This window comes from Vombatus ursinus, unplaced genomic scaffold, assembly GCF_900497805.2.
Source record: "Vombatus ursinus unplaced genomic scaffold, bare-nosed wombat genome assembly UNPS02007898.1, whole genome shotgun sequence".
In the NCBI taxonomy this organism is placed as follows: Eukaryota; Metazoa; Chordata; class Mammalia; order Diprotodontia; family Vombatidae; genus Vombatus; species Vombatus ursinus.
The window spans coordinates 11,978-26,562 of NW_020947676.1; the positions used below are offsets into that span (position 1 = coordinate 11,978).

The 14,585-nt window shown below is 53.5% G+C and overlaps 1 protein-coding gene across 1 annotated transcript; it reads right to left on the reverse strand.

Annotated features, from left to right (window-relative positions):
* Nucleotides 1-284: 284 nt before the first annotated feature.
* On the reverse strand, nucleotides 285-11,193 carry LOC114034108 (casein kinase I). Its single transcript, XM_027849709.1, has 10 exons — nucleotides 11,145-11,193; nucleotides 9,103-9,172; nucleotides 7,739-7,887; nucleotides 6,704-6,938; nucleotides 5,655-5,740; nucleotides 4,728-4,812; nucleotides 4,127-4,275; nucleotides 3,870-3,953; nucleotides 2,713-2,819; nucleotides 285-997 (listed from the first exon to the last, which is right to left on the reverse strand). The coding sequence occupies exons 3-10, from the start codon at nucleotides 7,835-7,837 to the stop codon at nucleotides 943-945; spliced, it is 900 nt and encodes a 299-aa protein (XP_027705510.1). The 5' UTR covers nucleotides 7,838-7,887; nucleotides 9,103-9,172; nucleotides 11,145-11,193; the 3' UTR covers nucleotides 285-942.
* Between the last annotated feature and the right edge of the window lie 3,392 nt (nucleotides 11,194-14,585).

Below are 14,585 nucleotides of genomic sequence, written 5' to 3' on the forward strand. Positions count from 1 at the left end.
CGGGTCCCCACCCTGCCCTTCCAGGGGAGACCCAAATTCCCCAGGGCTTTGGTGCAGCATTTTTGGCTCCGATTAGGGTGAGGTGGGGGTGGAAGAGAGAACATGCAGAGCAGCCTGAACTGCCCTGCACGTTGGGTGAGACCTTGGGGTGGTGTCTACTTTCCCAGCTGTGGGGACTAGCTTTCCCTTTCCCTTTGGCTCCAGCCTCCCCCGGCCCCCTCTGCCTGGGGCTGGGGGCCATCTAGTTCCACCTCCCTCATCTTTCTCTTAGCTTCTGCCCCCCCCAGAACCCCCGGATGATCAAAGTGCACGGGTAACAAGGCATAGCCCGGACCCCAAAGACGACACACGAGGGCAGGGGAGTGGGCGCCTCCTCAACTCCCTCCTCCCCACACCGGGACAGAATGGCCTTTCTGAAAGAGGAAGAGAAAAAGGCTGGATTTTATAACACTAAGTGGTGAAGGTCAAACTGAGGACCACGAGGCGCCAGGGCCTCCCAGGCTTCACCTTAGGCCTAAGCGCGCAGGCGGAGACGCAGAGTCTGCAGGGGTCAATCCCTGATGCGCGCAAGCCCAACCTCAAACTGAAGGGTGAAGGGAGAGGTGGGGCAGGGGGAAGTGCTTTCTTGGCAGGCTTCGGTTCCTCGGTGTGTGGTTTTTAAATAGTTAGCGCTCTCAAGGTGGACTGGACGAGACACAGATGCAGGAATTTCTGCCAAAGTCTTGCTTGGAGTAGGTGACCCCTGGGCCCAGGGGGGCGGGGGCCGGGGCTAGTGGCCCCCCTTCCTCCCCCGGCTTCTCTGTTCCTGGCCTTTCTCCTGGCCGCCCCTGCCCTGGCTGCAGGAGGCAGGGCCACAGGCAGGGGCCGCCTGCCATCTCTGGGGCCAGAAAGGGTGGAGGCGACAGGGCTGCGGTGGGTCCGGTCCGCCTGGGCCCCAGAGGCTCACTTGTGCCGCTGAGTGGATTTCCTCTTCCTCCTCTTGAAGAAACAGCAGCACCTGGGGGGCGAAGCAGATGGGGGGGGGCGCCGGTCATGGCCGCCATCCTGAGACGGGGCGGACATGCCCCGCTCCCCTCCCGGCGCTACCTCTACCTGGCCAAGGCCTATCTCCCCCGGGGCTCCTCCACCTCACCTAGGCCCCACCCACAGGGGGCCTGTCTCTCCGCGCTCCCCCGGCAGATCTCCAGGCCTCTGATGCCGTCTGCCCTCTCCCCTTGTCCCCTGACCCAGGAATTAACCAATTCAGCCCCACACTGTCCTCTACACTTGGGGTTCCACGACACTGGTCTCTTGGCCCCCCTCCTCCCAGTCAGAGTGATGCATCATCCACACCATATCCTGGACCCTCTTCCCTTTTTTCTCTACACACTCTCTCTCAACTGGTAGACAGAACTGCTGGCCTTGGAGTCTGAAAGACCCAAGTTCAAATTCGACGTGACCTTGGACAAGCCACTTGACCTCTGTTTGCCTCAGTCACCCCATCTGTCAAATGGGGAACATAATGACTCCCACTCCCAGGGTGGCTGTGGGGCTCAAGGTGCTTGGCTCACAGCAGGCACTGAATAAATTACTGGTGCCCTCATCAGCTCCCATGTCTCTGCAGATTTCTGCTAGGTCTAGCTCGAGCCCCAGTCCCTGTCCTGAACGTCTAATCCCATGTCCCCACCTGCCTAGAAAGCATTTCAAATTGGATGTCCCAGAGAGAAACGAAGCTCCCCTTTCCACCCCTGAACCCCCCCCCGCCTTCCCAGCATCCCTAATCCCGCAAACACCACTGACGTTTTTGAGCATCCCAGGTCCGTAACCTTGGTGCGCGCTCTTACTCCATGTCCTATGAGTCCAGTGATAGCCAGCTCTCCCCCCACCCTTCTCCCTCCTCACCCCACTACCGTCCTCTCCTTTGCTCAGAATCCTGAAATCTCTTCCAACAGGCTCTGCCTTCTCCCAACACACCCTCCAGACGCTGGCCCAAGTGTGACTGCAGTGTTACTCCAGCTCATCAACCTGCCACGGCTCCCTACTGCTTACCCCTGGATCCCAGCCTAGCTCTCTACATACGTCCCAACGCCGCCCTCTGCGGTGCAGACAAGCCAGCCTTCTCTCTGCTCTTTCCTTTTGGGAAACTCTGTCGGTGTGTGCTGTGTGTCTGTCCCTTGGGCAGAACACCCTCTTCTCCCTGCTGCCACCTCAGGGAATCCTCTTATGCTGCCTTCTTTGTACATTCTGACACAATACATATTCATTCTCTACTTCCTAGATCTGTACATCAACGCTGCCACCACGCTGGGGGTCGTGACTGCACCCCTGGACTCTTGCAGCAGCCTGCTGGTTGGTCTCTCTGCTCTTTGGTCCACCAGCCCCTCGGCTGCCAGAGGGGTCTCACTACATCCCAGGTCTGACCGTGTCCCTCCCCTCCTCACGACCTTAGATCACACAGAAAGGCCTCTCGCACTTCTCCCGTCCCCCGGCACGCCCCCCATCCCCTGTGGCCCCCCCCCCCCCCCCCCCCCCCCCGCCCAGTGCTGCTACCTTCCCCTCTGGGGCAGATGCAGGCTCTGTGTGTGCACCACCTCCCCCACTAGACTGGAAGTTCCCAGGGGGCGGTGCCTGGCACACTCCCCCACAGAGGTAAGGGCCTTGAGGGTGGAGACTGTGTCCTGGCCCGGAGCGGGCGGGGAATGAACACCTGCTGCCAGGGCCCGGGCGGCTTACTTTGTTTCATCAGCCACCTCCACTTCTGCAGGGGCCGTGATGGGGGCGTTGGAGTGGCCGGCCGTCGGGTCATCGGTGTTTAGTTCACCGTTGGTGGAGCTCATCACCTGCGGAAAGCGAGAGGGAAGGGTGGACAGTGAATGCGAGAGACATGCACAACAACTTAGGGAGCGGAGCTGGGGCGGGGGGAGCCTGGGGGGGTAGGTGGGGGGCCTGGGGGCTCCCTCAGCGCCCGCCCTGCCTGTCCCCCTCATCCCTGGGAGAATTTGAGGGAGGTTATTTCATCATTGTGGGATGCTCCTGATGTTACAAGCCCCTCTCTCAGTGCAGATGCCACCCCCCAAGGAGCTCAGCAGATGAACTCTAGGGTTCAAGCTGCCCGAGGCACAAAGAACTTCAATGACTTGCACAGGGTCACAGAGCTAGTAAGCGTGAGTCAGGATTTGAATTCGGGTTTCCCTGACTTCAAGCCCAGAGTTCCCTGTCCCATGCCAGGAAGGGAATCAGGTACGGAGTAAGGGGCGCGGGGCCACGTTCTCCATCACGCCAGCTCAGAGTCTCAGCATCGTCTGTGACCCTGCCCTCCTACAAGGAGCTGCTGATCTGGGCCCTTCTCCGTGCACAGCAGCTCTTCTCCCCCGCCAGGAGCCTGGAGCAGGTCGTCATCACCTCTTGGCTGGCTCTCTCCTCCTGCCTTCCTCCCCAAGCTAACTTTCACAGAGCTGCCAAAATCACCTTCCCAGTTCACCTGGGTGACCATGCACTCTGCCACTGGGATAAAAGGCCAAGTCCTAAGACTCCCCAGAGTCTGGCTCCAACAACCTTTCCTGCTATATCACAGCCTGGCCACTGCCACTAAATGAGCGGTTCCCTGACTGTGGCCTCTGTCTCCCACCGCTGTGTTATCTGTGCAGGCGCTAAGAGGTCTCCAGCCTCTCATTTTCCCACCACAGAGCTCAGGTGTTTTCCTTCGCCCCATCCCCTCAGACTCGGTAGTCTGCTTATCTGTGTTTATGCACAGACGGGCCTTGTCTCCATGTCCCCAGCGCCTACTAGCACAAAGCCCTGTACAAAGCAGGTGCTTAAGGAATGAGCTTTTAATCGGCCTTCAAGAAGGGCTCGGAGACGTGTGTCGATCCCCCTGAGCACTCCCTTACCTGGTGTTTGGTGTGGGACTGAGCCTTATCCCGGTTCACTGGCTGGACGGGGACATCACTGTGGATGGTGCCAATCGGGGTTGGCTGGAAGGCAGAACAAAGGAAGGTCAGGGGTTGTGGGCCCCCATGTATAGGATCCACCTCCCCACTGTGACAGGGCAGGAAGGCGGGCAGCTCCCCCAGGGGGTCCCTTCAGCCCCCAGTCAGAAGCTGAAGCGGTGCAGGCCTCTGGGCTGGGGGGTGGGGTGGTGTCCTACCAGGGGTTTTCCAGCCCAGTCATATTCATAATCAAACACGAATCCATGGCGGTCAAACAGGTCCGTGAAGAGTTTCCGCAGATAGTCATAGTCAGGTTTCTCAAAGAAATCCAGACGCCGCACATAGCGCAGGTAAGTGGCCATCTCCTCTGCAGAGATACGAGGGGAGGGGGATGCCGTGTAGGAGCCTGCCCTCTGTACAGGTGCTTTCTATAAGTTGGCTCTTTGGGGTACAGAGGCCAGGGCTGTGTCTCCTTCATTAGACTCACTCTGATAGAGGCTGGCAGGACTTTCTACCTGCTCAGATCAGGGCCTGGGAGCAACACCTGCTCAACATCTGAGGCTTCAACTATCCAAGGTGGCTGCCCTAGTCACAGGGGCCTCTCCTGAAGGTGATGGCGGTCCCAGCCAGGAGGGTGGCTCTGATGAAGGAGACTCTGGAGCACCCAGTGGGGCAATCTGGGTTTTTCCTGCCACCTCTCGTGTGGCCTGGAGGACAGAGAGCCTCCCCACAAGCCCAGGAAAGACCACGAGAGGCATCACTGCAGGGGTAGAGGCTGTCTGTGATCCCACGTGGCTGAAGGGAGGAAGGTTCACTTACCTGGGAAGTTCTCACAGAGGACCTCAACTGGCGTCGCTCTCTTGGTGTCCCCGATCTTCTGATACCGTTCTTTCAGGGTGTCTGCCTAGAGGAGAAAACCCCAGCTGGGCCCAAGCTTGGTGGTGCTGTCCACATTGAGCCCTGCGCTGAGGCTAGGTCAGCTGAGCAAAAGCCAGCGGATTCTTCCATCCGAGGCTGCTTGGACTGAAGTGCTGTTGGTTTCTAAGGCTGAGGAGGAGCTGCCCCCAGCTGCCCCTTTCCAGGGCCAGGCAGCCTTCTTAGTGGGTGCCTGCTGCACTGTCAGACCCACTTGAGATGGCCCACAATGGCAGCATCATGCATACACATGTCCCTGTGGCTACTCTCTTGTAAAACATCCCCTGGGCACCATCCCTACACTGTCAGTGAAGGGGGGAGCCTGAGTCTGACCCCAGAGGTCCTGGCTGTCATCTGTTCCTGAATTCTCAAGTGAAAGGCTGCAGGAGACAGGCCTGCCACATACCAGGCTTTGGGCTAAAGTAGGCAATCTGACTGTGGTCTTCTAGTGTAAAGGGCTGGGTGTGGGGCAGCCCAGGCTTGGTTCTTTTGGTAATTTGCTCTCTCCGCTGGGGTCTATAAAGGGGAAAGCACCATCCCAGCTTGTCTCTGACCTTCGGGGGGCTTGTGTGGAAAAGGTGAGATGATAAAGTGGGTTCTGGAATGGGCCAAGACAGACAGATGAGATACAGAATTCAGGTGTCTCCAAATGCCCTGAGCACACACAATAGAAACTATTTAATTCAAATGATGCAAAAATAAACCAGGGCATGTATGCTACAGTTAGCTCTCCTTCAGACCAAAATGTGAAACACCACAGGGCCAGAGTTAGCGAGAGTGAGCAATCTGCTTAAGAGATCCTCAGCCCTGCAGCCACTGGGCACTATTTACCTTAAGACCTTGCCAGGGAAGGCTCCCACGGAGAAAGTACATGAACATGTGGCCTAAGGCTTCCAGGTCATCCCGCCGACTCTGCTCTGCAGAAGAAGCACATGGAAGCACGTCACAATGTCTACCTACTACGCGCCTGTGGAGGCCCCGGGATCAGCGCCCTCTCTAATACACTTGTCAGTGACGCTGCCTGCTCGCCTATACTGGCGTCCGATCTAACTGGACTGTGAGCTCAGCAAGGGAAGCATCAGACCTGTCTAAACTTTGTACTGCCGTCACCAGCGCAAGCAGCGAGCGAGCCCTTCCCAGCGCAGGCACAGAATCTCTGCTGAAGGAAGGAAGCCCAGCCCCAAGAGGGAGACACAGTTCTTCTGCCTGAAATGAGGACTCCCACCCCGACAAGACACTGGAGACAGGCCTAGAGACGCTCGGGGCTGCTGGACTTCAAAGGGACGACCAAGCCCTGCCATGCGCGGGCACCACAGGAAGGGATGGTCACTCTCTGCCAGGCTGGGTTCCCGCCCCCTCTTCTCTCTCCCTCCCAGGCCAGCTCAGCCCCTCATATGAACACATGCACACTCTCCTAGGCCTCGCCTAGGGGGGATGCGACCCCAGGGTGTCAGGCTCTCTGACAGGCCGGGTGGGGCTTTCTAGGAAACCAAATTGAACGGCCCCTGTTCTTGCACTGAAACTCCTTCTCATTCTGTTCTCTTTGAACAGCACGCCTCCACTTCAGTGAAAATCAAACATTCCTGGACTGACCCCCTCATCTAAGTGTGCTCCCAGTACGGGCAGGTCTCCTTCCTGGGGAAGGGCTCACTTCCACCCTTCCCCGCACACTTAGCCTGCCCATGCTCGGCCCACACGCACGCACATGCACACTTACTCCCTCCTTCCCTTCTCTGCAATGCTGGGTTCTCTACCGCTTCATGGGCTGTGTGTGAGGGGGTCAGCAAGCCGCCAGCCAGAAGAACCTGGGCCGGCCCCAGCCTCTGGGACACTGTGCCTTGAAGCTCCTCCCTCCTTCCCAGGGCCCCACTGGTGGGTACCTTTCCCCAGGTGTGTGTTGATGCTCATGTAGCGCGCCGTGCCCGTCAGGCTCTTGTGCTCGCGGTAGGGGATGTGCTTTTTGGTCTCAGGGTCGATGTACTCCTTGGCCAGGCCAAAGTCGATGATGTGGATGGTGTGTTGACGCTTGCTCCCCGGCCGGCCCACCAAGAAGTTCTCCGGCTTCACGTCACGGTATATCAGGCTCTTGGTGTGGACGTATTCCATCCGTGTGATCTAGGGAGTGTGGAGTACGTGGAGATCCCACAGCCAGGCCTATTCAGTGCCCGGCCCACCGCCCGCTCTATGTTCTTGGCTGTCCCCCGCCGCTCTGCTCTCCCTTCTTAGCCCTTTCCCCGCTGAACTCCATGTCTATTCTCGCCCTGTGTCTGTCTCTGGGCCTGGAACTCAGGAGGCCCAGGGTGAACCCTGCCTCTCACCTACTTGAACACTCCTCCGACAAGAGAAGATGACAAAGACAACAAACACTTGATGGAACTGGAGATGGGATACCTGTGACCAGACTAACACAGGGGGGCCTCTTTGGACTGGAAAGGGAGCAGGAGAGGGCCAAGGCTGGGCCCAGGATGGGGTGGGGGTCTCATCTGTCCCTCAGAAGTAAATTCATGTATGGACGCTCTCTGATGGGTAGCTGAGGAGAATGAAAGTTCTTGAGGGTGACCTCTTAACCTCAAGGGTGACGGCCAAAAAGACAACCCTGCCCTCCCTATAGAACTGTCAGAACCACAGCCCGACTAGGAGAGAGCTGGGACCTGAAGTGAGGCCCAGGGGGTCCGGGAATCTCTGGGTTTGGGGTCTCAGACACATGTTCAGGGTCTTCACTGCCTCTGCCTTTCTCCAGGCTATCTGTTCTAACTGCACTCAGTGGCCCACCTTCTCTCCCTCTGTTACCTCCTGTGAACCCTCAGGCCCCTAAAGGCAGATACAGACCCCTGTCCATTCTGCCCTGCAGACACTTTTTTCCCCTTCTCAGCAGGCCCAGGCCACAGACCACCCCCATCACCCTGGGCCCTCACCAGCTGAATGGCAATCATCAGCACAGTTTTCAGAGTGAATGTCCTGTCGCACAAATCAAACAGGTCTTCCAGGCTGGGTCCCAGCAACTCCAGCACCATGGCGTTGTATTTTCCACACGGGCCAAAGTAATAAACCTGAGGAATCCCTTCTGCAGAAGACAGGAGCGTAGGAAAAAGCAGCAAAGACATGTGCAGTGAGGCTGCTGGGGAGTGGAAAGGACACTGTCTCTGGGCTTTGACTGTCCGCTACCTGGGTGACCTTGGGCAAGTCACTGTCCCTTTAAAGAGAGGAGGTTGGACCAGATGATCTTTAACAGTCCTTTCAGCTCTCTATCCTATTCCCGTTGTGTTACCCATAGCCCACCCCGGAGTCCACTGGGGGAGACAGGCGGCCTCTGTAGGTCACTTGGGCCTCCCTCCCAGGGCTGTATGTGAAGACTAGCTTGTCCGCCACATCCTTGTGCCCAAGTCTTCTCATCCCCAGTTCCTCCCAGTGGTGTAGATTCCATTCCCCTTGCCATTGTGGCACTATCTGATCATATTCATATTCCACCTGAGAGATGGTCTTAGGTCTCCCATAAGTTACCAAACAGGGACTGGGGGAGAAATGAGGGTGCGTGTGTGTGTGCGTGTGACTTGCCCAAGGTCACACTGCAAGTCAGTGGTGGGATGAGGACTCAAGCCCAGGCCTCCGCACTCTCAGTTCAAGGCTCTCTCCACTGTCTGCTGATGAGTGATGTCTCCTATCTGGGGTGCACGGCTACCTGGCTATGCTGGCTGCATGGTTCCACAACAGGCTCCTAGGGTGTGCTGAGCTGGGCAGTGGCCAGGCCTCTTCCCCACACTCCACCTCACAGAAGAAGCCCTCTCCACCCCCCCCCATTCCCTAGAGCTCCCCTCTCCTCTGACCTCCCACAGCACTCAGCACTGCACCCAATTTATCTCACACTGCCCAGACTGCAACAGCTCTTATATTGTCTCTCTTGTTCCACTGAATGAATATGCTTTCCTACCCCTGTATCTGGCTTGTCAAAAAACTGGAAACTGGTCTGGGGAGGTGACCCTAGGCCTCAGTCCCCACGGCAGGCCAAGGGTAGGCAACAAGACATGGGAAGCTATCCTTGACTCATGGAAGGTCAGAGCTGAAAAGGATCTTAGAGATCATAGAGTCCAACCCTTTCATTTAACAAAGGGGAGAACTGAGGCCCCAGATAAGGGCGGCAACTCACCCAAGGTCACAGAGCAGAGATGGGCCTTAAATATGAGTGTCTTGACTCTCAGACTAGAATAATGTTTCTTCAACCCTGACACTTCCTCCCCTGGCTCCTGTGAGGTGACCCCCGACCCAGGGCACATCTCCTTACCTGAACTGCCGAGCTGTTTGTAAAACCGGTACTCCAAATGCAGCTGTGGGGCTCTGGACTTTATAGGTTCCTTCAGAGGGCAGGGAGGGAGAGATGGAGAGAGAGAACAAGAGGCAGAGGCCACAGTTAATGATACAGACTGGTCCAGGGGATGGGTTGCATCTCCTCCAAGGAGGATTCCTCTGCCCAGCTCAGAATGACAACAAGGCCGCCATCACCAGGAATCTGTCACTGGACTCTCATAAAAAGGAACAGATGGGGAGAATCCAATGGAGGGAAAAAAGAGAGCAGCTTTGGTATGGCCCGGGCCCTGCTGGCATCTCGAGCAGGGCTGACGGGCCCTGCCTGGCTGCTGCCTTGGACCAATAGTCCAAGACGTGCCAAGGAAATGGAGCAGAACCAACTGAGTTACATGAAGATGGAACCCATGGCCTTGGTCCTATTGGTGCAGGCCACTAAGCATTAATGTAAACTCATTTCTCAGATCCATCTGAGATAAAATTGTCCCCACCTGCCACCATGGGTAAAGGTGCAAGAGACCAGAGATCTGAGTTCTAGGCCTGGCTCTGCCACTGAATTACAGTGTGACCTTCGGCAAGTTCCTCTTCCTCTTTGGACCTCAGTTTCCCTATCTGTAGAATAAGGGTGTTGAACTAGATGAGCTCTAAGATCTTGGCTCTAAGATTCTATGATTCTCTAGCCTATGGTGCTTTCCATCTCAGATGTTCTGTGTTCTGAGGTCTCCTTTAGCTCTGACATTCCATGTTCTCTAGTCTCTTCCAAGTCTGATATTCTATAGTTCCGTGCCAAAAATCCCCAGGAAGTCATGGTTGCAGATGCATGGTTCCTGTGTGAATCATGGGTTTCATTCTGTAAGCCCCAACATGAACCCAAACCCTGACCATGTGTGGTATGGGTCACAAAAAGGCCTAGGTGAAGCAGTGTAGCCTGTCTCTAAGGCTGGAGGTGTGTAGCTCAAAGTCCCCATGCTAGAAAGAGTGTATATGAAGCAATGTGGGCCTGAGAAAAATGCTATTTATGTTTTCCCTTTTCCCAATTGGAAAATAAATGTGGCTAAGGCCTTCTGCACACCTCTAAAATCAGTCCCTTGTCCCACTTGGACCCTGACTTTAGGGAAGAGAAAAGGCCTCCACTGGAGGAAGATAGTCTATTTCTCTCTCCCCTAGATTAAAACCAGGAGTCTAGTGGGGCAAAAGTCAGAGATGTGGGATGATTTAAAACTGGAAGAGCCCTTAGAGATCATCTAGTCCCAACTCCTTAAACCCCTTTCATATATAGAGGAGGAAATTACAGCCCAAGGCCAGAGTAAACAACCGAGGCAGGATCTGAACCCAGGGCGTCCAATGTTGTTTCATCCTGTCTCTCTGGCCCCACACCAAGGCCTGGTCGGTGCAGTGCAGGCTGAGGCTGAGACCGAGCCCCTGGCGTGGCAGGCTCTGCTAAGGGGGTATATGGAGCAGCTCCAGGAAGCCAGCTTGTAGGCTGCTCAACTAGCCAGGCCTGCAGCGGGCAGGGAGACCTGGGTCTCCTAGGTCATGGCATACTGGGGTGAGCTGACCATTGCCTGAGAAGCACTGGTCCCACTCTCCCCTAAGCCAGACCAATGATCGATTATTCCAGCTCAGGTACAATTCAGGAAAGGCTTTGCTGTATTGGTTCAGCAGCTCTAGTCCCACCTATTCCAGGGGCCTTCCTCGACTGGTCAAGCACTTTCTTGATGTGCTCTGTCCTCATCTTGGTGCTGACAAACCTGCCCTGTCTGTTGGGTAATAGCTGAGCTGGACTGTTAGCCCCTTTCTGAGATTTCTTTTATTCCCTCTCTCCCACCATGGGGCTGGCTGAATTGAATGAAAACTAGGTAAGGTTGGGATTTAGCAAATTAAAGTAGTCTCTGTAGTTCAAGGCTGGGGGAAGGGTTTGGGGTGGAAAGCCAGCAGGGCTGCAGGACCCGGGCTAGAAAAAAACAATTAAAGTTGCCATGAGAAAAGTGGGGTTTAGGGAAGCCAGGGAGTAGCACTTACCAATTTGATAGCTACGTATTCATTTGTATATAGATTCTTTCCTGCAGAAAGAGAGAAAGAAAGGGGCTGTAAACACACTGTTGGCAGGAACCGTTCAGCTCGAGACACTCAGGAACAATCTGGACTCAGTTTTCATCCACATGTTCAGTTGAAAATCAAAGCCATTTTCCAGGCCTGGCACAAACCACCAATCCCTCCTGCCACTGCCTTCTTATGAAGAGAAAGAAGAACAATGTTCACTCGCTGCTTTCTGCCTTATATGTAAGATGCTTACCAGGAGAATGCTATACACAGTAACAGCCGCATTGTGCGATGACCAGCTTTGACAGACTTAGCCCTTCTCAGCAGTGCAAGGATCTAAGACAACTCCAAAAGACTCATGATGGAGAATGCTATCCACATCCAGAAAAGGAACTTTGGAGTCTGAATGCAGATGGAAGCATACTATTTGCTCTTTTTTTCCTTCTGTTTTGTTCTGTTTCTTCTTTCTCATGGTTCCTCCTATTGGTTCTAATTCTTTACAACATGACCAATGTGAAAATGTTTAATACGAATGTATAAGTAGAGCCTATATCAGATTGCATGCCTTCTTGGGGAGGGGGGAGGGGAGGGAAGGGGAGGAAATTTAAAACTCAAAAGTTTATGGAAGTGAATGTTGAAAACTAAAAGTGATGCGGCCGCTGCAGTGGTGAACATGAGACCAGCTCAATACTCTTAACCCGGAGGCGCATTGAAGAGGCAGGAGATAGCAAGATGGCAGAAGCTCCGTTTATTCAGTGCTAGTAGCTTTCTTTTATATCCTCAGTAACACCTGATCAAAGCATGATCTCCACGTGATAGCCAATCACCAAGTCTGCTGGACACCTGCAGCCCTCGTATCAGGGGTATGAGTAGGACTTTTCTCCCAATGAGAGGAAAGCGGAGCCAACCGTGGGAGCTGCGCGTCAGCAAAGGAGAGGTCTTGTGAGACTTCCTTGTTTTTGCCACGCAACAGGTTGTGACCCTCAGCTTCTCCTGAGAGAAGCTAGACCTCCCATGAGAAAATTACCCTAACAAAAAGTAAATAAATTTTTAAAAAAATGAACTACTCCCTCCTCATTGTACAAAGGATAAAATAAGCTCAGAGGGTGAATAAGACTTGTCCCATTTAATAAGTCGCAGAGCTAGAATTTGAGCCCCAACGTTCTGACTTCAAACTGTGTTCTCTCCCTGTGCCATGCCGGGCTCTGACTGTAGTTTAAGGGATGGGACAGAGCAGGAGGCCAAGCTGAGAAGGCCTTCCTCCTCACTGCTGCTGGAACCCTTCTAGTGTGAAACACAATCACCCCCCTTGGAACACCTCTGCCCCCACAGGACAGCCCTTTGGTCTTGGAACTTCCCCCCACCTTCCTGGGAACATTTTCTAGGGTTCTACCTTCCTACCCTCAACACAAGACATCCTCCATGGACACAGCTCCTGGAACAGGACTGGAAGGATGTCAGAGGCTAAACCTCTTACCTAAGCCCTAAGACACTGACAAGAAACCTCCCTTCTCGGGTCTCAGTTTTTTTTTTAATTCATAAAATGGGAATAATATCACCTACTTTGAAACACCTTCCCTAAGCTTTTGTAGGAAAGTGCTTTGTAAATTGTAAAGTGAAAGAAAAATGGGAACCCGTTCCTATGATTATCGATTACCCTTCTCTACCCCAAATGCCAGCAAGCAAGCCCCTTCTCCAGCCCAGCATATGCCCGACTAGGCAGCTCATCTGGGGATGGTTAGGGAGTGGAAACACCCCAGGGAGAAGAAACTACGGAACTGGTCCAAACTGAATTTATCCCCAATTGGAGCTGCTTTCCTCCCCTCCAAAGGACATCTCTTTGGTTTTTTAAAATTTGATATTTTATTTTTCCCCAGTTACACGTAAAAACAATTTTTAACATTCATTTTTAAAACTCTGAGAACCAAATTCTCTCCCTCCCTTCCTCCTCACTCCTCCTCATTGAGAAGGCAAGCAATTTGCTATAGGTTATACATGTGCAGTCATGCAAAACGCATCTATAATGCTCACATCGTGAAAGAAAACAGACCAAAAAAAAAAAAGAGTAAAAAAAAAAAAAAAAGAAGCATGTTTCAATCCGTATTCAGACACCATCAGTCCTTCAGAGCTGTCTTGGATTGTTATATTGCTGAGAATACCTAAGTCATTTACAGCCAATCATCTTACAATATCGCTGTTACTTTGTACAAAGTACATTTCACTTTGCATCAGCCCATGCAAGCCCAAAAGTACAATTCTTGGAAAGGAAAATTCTACCTACACTCAAAACTCCCCTCCCCTTCACATAGTTTCTCCTCTGATAAGCCTGGCCTGCCTTCTCCCTGCACTAGACCACTGCTCGTGCTCCATCCTCCCCACTTCCATCTGATGAAGTCCTTCCTTCCTTTGGAAGGCCCAGTCCAGGGGCCACCTTCTCCATGAAACTTCTCCCTCCTTCAACTGGGTCACATTTTAGCCTGTAATCCTTACTTACATCCATAGCCTATCCCTCCTGTTCAACTCTAAACTCTGATGGCAAGACATTATGTGGCTTTTCATCTTCACTTCACACCAAGTATAGGGCTTTCTGTTCAGTGAATACATTTTTGCTGAATTGATTAAGGAGGGCTACACTGAACATTAACACCAATTACATGCTGCACTAAGGGTTGGTCCAAAGCATGAACTGAAGGAAAAGTGAGACTTATACTCAGGTTGTATTTATGCTGATGAGGGCTAGACACAGTGGGATCCAAGCGCCTGTCCAGGAGCGGCCCAGATAGACTACTGGAAAAAGCGAGGGGGACCATCAATGCTAGGCTACAGGCTCAAGGTGAAGAAAGAGCATTCATTAATGGGCCAGAGACACCAACACTGACAATGTAGTCAGTGAGGCTCCAGGAACTTAGGAAAGAGACAAGAGCTGAGGAGCCAGACAGAGCTCCTGTACACGTCTTGCTGCGCTAGCAGAGGTAGCTCTCGGAACCACCCAGAAGGTGTTGGGAGACCCAGAGACAGAGAGAGTGAGGGTGTGTGTACTCGAGCATGCACATGTCTGGGGGGGGGGGGGGGGGGTAGCAGGAGGAAGGGAGAGGAAACAGGCAGCTCCTGACAACAATGAACAGAATAAAAACAGAACTCCCCACCAAAAAACCACCAACCCCAAAATGAGGCTTATTCAAATAATAATAGGCTTGATCAGGGCAAAGTGAATGGATATAAATTTATAAATTTAGACCAAGGCATGGAACTTATCAGTTAGAATATGTAAAATGCAAACTATGATATGTGCACTGCCAAGCTGCCTGAGCTACTGAGAAAAGCGCACTATTCATGCTCAAAGCTACAGAAGTGGGGCAAGTATTTTGGGTACCATATGTTAAGAAGGACAGGGCCAACCTGGAGGGTCACCAGGATGGT

Excerpts from the sequence above, each read along its gene's own strand:
- LOC114034108 (XM_027849709.1), bottom strand. The coding sequence starts at position 7,837 with ATGGTGCTGGAGTTGCTGGGACCCAGCCTGGAAGACCTGTTTGATTTG. Across the intron at positions 6,939-7,738 it reads TGATGATTGCCATTCAGCTG|ATCACACGGATGGAATACGT; the intron begins GTGAGGGCCCAG and ends CACACTCCCTAG. Across the intron at positions 3,954-4,126 it reads ACTGGGCTGGAAAACCCCTG|CCAACCCCGATTGGCACCAT; the intron begins GTAGGACACCAC and ends TCTGCCTTCCAG.